At 52.0% G+C, this 8,006-nt stretch overlaps 1 protein-coding gene across 1 annotated transcript in view; it reads right to left on the bottom strand.

Moving 5' to 3' along the window:
* Window positions 1-1,311: 1,311 nt before the first annotated feature.
* Window positions 1,312-8,006, bottom strand: part of LHX1 (LIM homeobox 1) — an 8,274-nt gene continuing 1,579 nt past the window's right edge. The window contains exons 1-5 of the mRNA XM_006924920.3: window positions 7,438-8,006; window positions 5,372-5,598; window positions 4,997-5,274; window positions 3,558-3,723; window positions 1,312-3,181 (exon numbers count right to left, since the gene is read on the bottom strand). The exon at window positions 7,438-8,006 is cut by the window's right edge and continues 1,579 nt beyond it. Of these exons, the coding sequence (XP_006924982.1) occupies window positions 2,802-3,181; window positions 3,558-3,723; window positions 4,997-5,274; window positions 5,372-5,598; window positions 7,438-7,607 (1,221 nt within the window). The 5' untranslated portion in view covers window positions 7,608-8,006 and the 3' untranslated portion in view covers window positions 1,312-2,801. The remainder of the gene's footprint in view (window positions 3,182-3,557; window positions 3,724-4,996; window positions 5,275-5,371; window positions 5,599-7,437) is intronic.

The following is an 8,006-nucleotide window of genomic DNA, read 5'->3' as shown; positions in this document are numbered from 1 at the left end:
GAGAAGAATTGTGTCCACACAGAGCGCCCAACTCTGAAACGCTTCTTATCAAGTACTCAATTCCACAATAAAGCTGCTAAATAATTGAGCAGGCTTGATAGGAAAATGCATCTTCCCAATGAGCATACGTTCAGTTAAATAAATGTCTTTTAAGGGGATGGCTATAATAAATAAGTTGGCTATTATTTAACGTATATAAATGCTAAAAGGGCAAAAACAAGCTGATTCACTGATTGCATACAAAGAAGATAAAGAAATGTGCTGTATGCAGAGGCTAGAAGTTTCAAAAGTCTCCCCTATATTTCATAAATTTGGATTTCTTAAAGAACACTGTCAGATTCCTCCCTGATGGTCCTCCCGATTGCATTAGCTGTCATATGGATGCAGTGAAATATTGCTTATTTTAAAGCCTTCTTGGCAGGAAAGATACACTTGGTGTATCTTAACAAGAAATGAAAACAACACTGGAAATTACATAACATTTAATGTAAAACCTTGATTTTTCAAAATGAAATAAATAACCCAGACTGAAATCAAGGTGATACGGAAAAAAAATTCTGGAACTCTAATAGCATCTGATATTAAAACACACACATATTTCATAGTAGATAAAATATTTAAATTCCTTCCACGTTTAACAAAGGCTTTGAAGGAACTGAACTACTTTTCAAAACCTATTGGCAACTGTCAGTTAACATTTGATTTTTATATTGGTTATTTTTATTCATCTTTCAGAGAAATGTAATATATATCGGTGCCAGGCAAAATAGTTTTTCTTCTGGGGAACTTCAAATGTAACAAATATTATAAAACAACTAGTTCATATCATTTATGTGAAAGAGATTAAAGTATTTCATTTCTAGCAGTACTGTATGTACATTCATTTTACATTTCAAACCATCAAATTAGGGAAATGAAACTGAAAAGGACCAACTCTCTATATTCGTTGGTAACCGACATTCACAAGTCCAGTTTCCCATGTGCAGAGAGGAGAGAATGAGAGTGCATGGAATTTCACGTCTAATCACAGACCGGGGCCACTCATTTTTAGCCATAAATTTGAATTCTATTTCGAATTCTACTTCACTTATCAGCAAACATCTCTTCAACTTTATTAGTTAAATCCACATAATGCAGATCTGTAGCTAATAACATCAGGAAGCTTGGTTGGCATTAGAAATGGGGTTCAACCACAGCCAAGGTAAAAAGATACCCCCATCTTGCCTTTCTTCCTTCTAGCTTCTGAGGGGTCATTCAGCTCCCAATCTTGCCTCCCTTCCAGTTGTTAAAACATTAAATAACACACCAATTATCTAAACATCAGATTTTCTATTTTTATTAAAAACTCACAAATTTATTCAACATGTTTTCTTTCATACAGTGAATGGTCTAATATGCACTGGAGGTCACACAAGCTTAGGTTTATCAGAACAATAAAAGACATATGAGAAATTTAATATATAAAGAAAAAAGTAGCAGCTGTTGACTGCATATTTGACCATAAAATTTAAATATTTTGGACTTTTATTTTAAAGACACAAAAATAAAACCTGTGTGAGTCTATATAAGTCATATTAACAATTCCATGAATGTTCAACAGGACTAAAAATTAGCAAAGATGTTTTTTTCTTAAATCTTGTAACACTTTTTTTTTTTTTTTAACACTTTCTCAGGTTGTGGTGCCAAGCACCTTTACAGTATTTGTGCTATAATTATCCTATTTGGCAAGTGTCTGAATATCGTGTTTTCTCTTTGCCTTGTGTAAACAACACCTTTTTACATACTAGCACAGTGAGCTGTGAGCCCTGCAAATCTGTCAGAACATCTACAGGAAAAAAAAAATGAACAATTTTGGTTGATTGCTCAAAACGTTTTGTTTTTGAACAAGAGGTTTCAAAACAGGATATATTAGTAAAACACTGAACTCCTGAATTTAACATTATACGTAAACAGTTGACTGTTTTTAGTTCAATAGTCTTTTTTTTTTTTTTAACTCTGTGTGTGTGAAGGTAGAATACTTTTCTTGTACAGCTGATATTCAAGTCATTTTTACTGAGAGGTCTGGCCGGAGACCATCTTATGCAGTGTGTCTGTGTGTATATCTGTGTGTGTAGAGCTTTGTGAAGGTAGAAGAGTTGATACTGAGGGCTTTACATTTAGAATTTTGCAATTTTGGTAAAAACAAAAAACAAAAAAACCCAGAGAGACAAAAAATATATGTATATAGTCCCACCTGATGCACAGCGGGTCGGCGTTTCTGAAGTTCTAAGAGTTTGTTGTCGCTGTTGCTGAACTCTGAGACGAACACTAACAGATTTCCCAGAGCCAGAACCGTTTCTGGCTGGCCAAGGAGCGCCCGGGCAGCTTCACCTCCCTCACCGGGCTTCGAGGGCAGCTTCCCTCCCCGCAGCTCCTGTTGTCACCCCTGGCTGTGAGCCCCTGCGGGCCGCTGTGGGTGTTTCTGTGCCGCCCGCCCACCAAAAGCACACGCCCGCGGTGTCTTTCCACGGATCCGGGTCCGGGTGGGAGGTGGGAGAGGTCTGCATTTCCCTTCGGGAACCCCAGTCCTGCACTTGCCAGTCAGCGCGCTCGGATCCCAGTCCTACCTCCAGGCAGATTTGGATCCTATTTCGTGTCCCCCTTTCCCATCCAGTCTCCCCAGACGGAAAATGGTCCCCAAGACTGGAGGATGGTGGTGGTGGGGTGACTTGCCTTTTATTTTTTTTTCTTTTTTTCTATTTTTCTTAAATAAAAGTTCATTTCTGTACAACGACGAACTCCGCGGACCGTGTGAGACCCCGCTACCACACGGCCGCCTCGTTTATTTCGGGGGGGTGGGACAGGTGGTTCCCATAGCTCGCCCCGCCGTTGACCGACAGAGACGAGAAGGGCGGGCTGGGCCCGAAGACCTCAGCCGACATCGAATGTAGAGGCCCAGGCAGGCTGGGCTCAGGGCTGGGCGAGTCCCCGGGGGGATGCGCCAGAATGTCGGTGAACCTCTGTGCCTCGCTCGACGGGTGGTGGCCGGGCAGCGGGTGCTCCAGGCCGCCCAGGGGCGTCCCAGATGGCCCGGACGACGGCACGAAGGGCAGGTCCACTGGCGTCTGAGCCTGCGAGGAAGGGGGTCCTTGCGGGAAGAAGTCGTAGTTGCCCCCAGGCCCGTAGTACTCGCTCTGGTAATCTGCGGAGCGTCGGAGAGTAGCATGTCAGAGCGGGGGCCTGGGTGGGGCAGGGTAGAAAGGGCAGGAAGGCGGGCTCGCCAGCCGACAGGGGAGGGCAACGCGGGGCACTCGCCGTTCGTGGGACTCCCCTGCAGGGCTGGAACCAGGGAAGAGGCTGGGTGCAAACACAGGAGCGGCTCCCTACCTGCCCACCCGCCTCAATCTAGTATGAGAATTCAGCCCTTGGTCTCTCTACCTTCCCCTTGATTTACTCCCCAGCCTTCGTCCATCAATCCATTTCTCTATAGAAAGCGAGAAGCGCCTCCCGCGCTGCCACCCGCTTCCAACGAAGCCAACCCCGGCCTGGCCGCGCCCTGCACGGGGCAGCACACCCACCTCCGTAGAAGGAGAAAGGTCCGTTGGGGATGAGCTCGCCCGGCTCCAGGCGGTCCACGAGCGGCCGCATCCGGCGCGGACTGCGGAAGAAGGCGTGGCGCCGGGCACCCAGCGCGCTTAGCTGCTTCATCCTCCGTTCTTTGGAGCGTCGGTTCTGGAACCAGACCTGAAGCACAAACGCCGCGGGGTGAGGCCACGAAGACCCCATCCACCACTTCGGGTACGCAGTACGGCGGGGTCCCTCACCCCTTCACCGCCTAGCTCTCAGCGCTCCGTGTGTGTGTGTGTGTGTGTGTGGTGGGGGCGATTCTCAGAGCTGGACAGCGCAGGGAGACCTCTGAGCCAATGGTGAACAGGATTTCCGCCTAAGGGTCCTGGGCAAGACGACCAGCCCAACGAGAGGCAGTTGGAGTTTGTTTCTTACAGTCACACTGTCATAGTTACAGCTTCTCGGGGACTGTACACATATACATTCAACCTCCCCAAGTAGTGTCAGACTCACACAGCTTCCATTTCACGGTCTCTGGCAGTACCCTCCCCCGCATGATAGTGACAGAGAATTAAACAGCCTCCTGTTGACACTCAGTCTCCCAACCATAGTGACACCGAAATGCACAATCTCCTTTTCACACCCACGCACAATCTCCCAGTGTTGAGGATACTTATCCATAGCCTCTCACTCATAGTGACACAGACATGCAACCTCCCATTCACGTGTGCACAGGTTGGCACAGCCTTCCAGAGGCCAAAGAGCCTCCCACAGAGGGCACCTTGCATACGTGTGCCCAAACACGCTCAGCCTCCCAGGCACATCCACCCACAGCCTCACGGAGCCTCCAGATACGATGAACCGGACACCTAACCTTGGGCTTGAGAATCGACCAGAATCACACGCAGTCGCAAATCCTCACAATGCCCACAAAGCTGCCGAGATGGCTGCCTCCCTTCCTCATCCCACCCTGGACTGCCAGAGGTAGGGCTGACTCCGGCCGGATCACTTCAACCCAGGACGCCACACTTCTCTTCCGAGAGAAGTCTGTTCTGGAGCTTGTCTAACTGGGCAAGAAACCCACAAAGTCGGGGTTAGGGACGCAGAGGGAGATCACGTTGTGCAGAGCCAGGGAAACCGGTGGGCGGTGTAGAAACAAAGGGTCCGTGTCTGACAATTTCCCCTCCTCCCAGCTCCCTGCTGAGTCCCCGTCCCCCTCGCCCTCCGCCACCACTATCACCTGAGCTGGACCGGGAAGAAGAAGAGACCTAGGGATTTTCAGATGCTCTACACATCAGGAGGCACTTCAAAGGTCGCGCGGGTAGGGATGTATCTGTGCCTCTTCCCTCTCCCCTCTGCCAGCCTCCGCAAACTCGCTCCACTGCTGGAAGCTGGCCCGGAGGAGCCGTGTGGGTCTCGGGGGAACTGAGTGGCAGTCCGGGGCCCTGACCTGGATGACGCGCATGTTGAGGCCAGTTTCCTGAGCCAGCTGCTCGCGGATGTGGCGCGTGGGCTTGGGCGTCGCGGCAAAGGCGGCCTTCAGCGTCTCCAGCTGCTTGGCTTTGATGGTGGTGCGCGGCCCCCGCCGCTTGGCGCCCAGGTTCTGGTCGTCATTCTCATTGCTGCCCCCTTCCTTGTCTGATACGTTGGCGCTTTCCGAGTCCTTGGCGTCGTCCTGCGACGGGTCTTGGGAGTCCGGAGACAAACTGGGGTCACTGCCCGTGGTGGCTGGAGAGAAGGAAGGTACAGGTGAAGAGCGGCCTTGGTGAGCCTTCTTCCCCCAGGACCCGCCCGCCCCTAGCGAGCGGGAAAACTGGGGCCTCACCCGAATGGAGGCTGTTCTCTTTGGCGACACTGCTGTTGCTTAGGTAATCCTCTTTGCAGACGAACTTGTTCTCGTCGATGATGTAGAGCTCCTCGCCGGTGGAGAGCTGCTTGTTACACATCATGCAGGTGAAGCAGTTTAGATGAAACACTTTGCTCCTCGCTCTCCGCACCAGGTCGCTAGGGGAGATGCCCTGCGCGCAGCCTGCGCATTTGGTACCGAAACACCTGCAGATGGAGGGTTGGTGAGGATCAGGGAGAGACAGAGGCAGAGAGAAAGAAGAGAGAGAAAAAAGAAGCAGAAAGTGGAGGAAGGAGAAGAGGAAAGGGAAAATGAGTCAGAGCGCGCCAAAAAGAAAGAGGCAGAATGCCGATCAAGTGGGCAAGAAGACAGGAAGAAAGTGCGGGCACCATGAAAAGTCAAGGAGGAGATACACAAGGTTAAAGTGAGAGAGCGAGGGGCCCAAGCTGCCCCCACCTCTAACCTCACACCCAGTGCTGTCCCAGAGGAATCAAAGCGCTGCCGAAGAAGGCAGCAAGGCGTTGGATGGGAAGTGGGAGAGAGGCACTTATTTTCCGATTAGATTCAGAAAACAGTCAAATTCGAACTAGAGTTCCACATAAACGCGTCCCAAGCCCTGCTTTTCTCTTTCTAGTGACGCCTCTCTTTTACCGCAAAAGGACCCGCGCGGCAGGCTGGGCTCTGGCAAGGTCCAGTACCGCGGCGGGTAAACAGCACGGAGAACCCAGACTGCCGCAGCTGGACCGCCGCCACGTTCAAACCCCAAACCCCGCAGGTCGACGCAAGCTTGGCGCCGGGCTTTGCCGGAGCCATGCCTCTGGGCCCCACTGGCATCCCGCGCGGTTTGCCGCTCCCTAGCTCGGCTTCAGCCAGTACCAGGAAAACCAGATGAGGCCTGCGAAGGCTCAGAAGCTCAACCTGCGCTTTTTCTCGGCAATACCAGCCTGCCGAGCGGTTTGCTCTCTAGTCCCTCACAACCAGAGCCACACGTCGAGGAGCGGCATTGGTACAGGTGGCTTTGAACCCCCACCTTAACTTTCAGTTTGATCTGTAACCACAAACTCTGAAAAGCAGAAACCAAGTCAGCCCAGTTAACTGGGAGATTTCAAATTCTCACAAGGGAATTACAATTTGCATCTGCTCTTGTTCTTCTCTGTTGACTTGCATGTAGTGTGGATTTAGTGGTAAGATAGCGAGTTTAAGGGAATACAATTAAAATGCTAAATGGAGGAGGGGCATCAGGAGAAACACGGCTTTTGCTTGGGTTTCAGCAAGGAAGTGGCTGAGGATGGCCGGCAGGGCCTGAGAGCGCGGAACCGTGCCTCAGAGCCAGAAGTCCGTGTTGAACGGAGGCCCAACCTCCCTCCAACCCCGTTGCACGGGGGAAGCAAGGGAAAAGGTCTTCAAGGAGGCTGTGGCCTCGGGGCATTTCACTGGCACCGTGTGCCAGTTTGCTCACGCCGATGCTTGGAGGCCGGTTGGGGTTTGGGGAACACCCGGGATGTGCAGGATAGGCATCAGAGCCGAGCTCTTCTCTGTCGCTGCCTAGGCAGGCGACTCGGACACTCCATGCAAAACGCTCCGCGGTTCCCGCCAAGACCCTTTGGAGACGAAAAGGCAGTGGCATGGAGCTACCCCGGGCTTCTAAGCTCAGCTTGGATGGCCAGCAACCCAGGAGGCCCGGAGAACGCAGTTGCTGGAGAGCTCCCCGCACGGGGAAAGACAGGTACCGGGACTACGACTCATGAGGCTGTGCTGCCTCTCTCCAAGCTTGGAGGGGCTTCTGGTCCGAGGCGCACTCAGACCCTTCCTTCCCACGCATGTGCAGCCAAGCCTGTACCCACAATTTCCAGGACGCGAGCAGAGCTGCGTCCCAGGCGCCCAGCGCGCCAGCTGGCGAAGAGGCGGGCGCCGTGGGACTTGGCTGCTTTCTCCAAAGGCAGCTCCTAACTCGGCGGCTGCGGCCACGCTGACCTCTGATCCGTAGCTGGCCGGGAAGGGCCCGCGGGGAGGGAACAGTAGAGGTGCTCCAGGGAAGTACTCACCGGAAGAAGTCGTTCTTGCAGTAGAGCTTGCCTTCCCGGGAGAAGCACTTCTCGGTCAGGTTGCATTTACATTCGCAGCACTGAACGCACTTAACGTGCCAGGCCCTGTCCAGCACGTTCAAGAGGAAGCGGTCCAGTATGGGCCTTTTGCAGCCGGCACAGTGCACCATGGTCTTTGGTTTGGTTGGGTGAGGCCCGGAGAGAGAAGAGCAGGTAGAGCCGAGGGGATGACTCCCGAAGACGATGGGCAGTAGCCTCCCAGCCCCTCCAAAAAGAGGGAACACACTCGGCGGTGCAAGCCAAAACCCACACCAGGAAATCAAAAGAAGGGGAAACGAGGCAAATGGGGGCGGGGTGCTCCTTGGTGGTGTGCAGCCCTGGGGCACAGCAGCGCCGCAGCAGCTCCTGGGGCGTGGAAAAGAGTCTCAGGCGGGCGCGAAAGCGACTCTTCTGCCCAGAGCCCGGGAAGGAGTGAAGGTCACCGAGAACGGTGACGGGAACGGAAATAAATAAATAAAACGGAGACCGAGAAGGAAGAGGACGACGCGGCGAGCTCGGGCTGCAGGGAA

Source organism: Pteropus alecto, unplaced genomic scaffold, assembly GCF_000325575.1.
Source record: "Pteropus alecto unplaced genomic scaffold, ASM32557v1 scaffold98, whole genome shotgun sequence".
NCBI classification, from domain to species: domain Eukaryota; kingdom Metazoa; phylum Chordata; class Mammalia; order Chiroptera; family Pteropodidae; genus Pteropus; species Pteropus alecto.
Note: the sequence above shows the minus strand (reverse complement) of the source record. Positions and strands in the feature narration are given on the sequence as shown.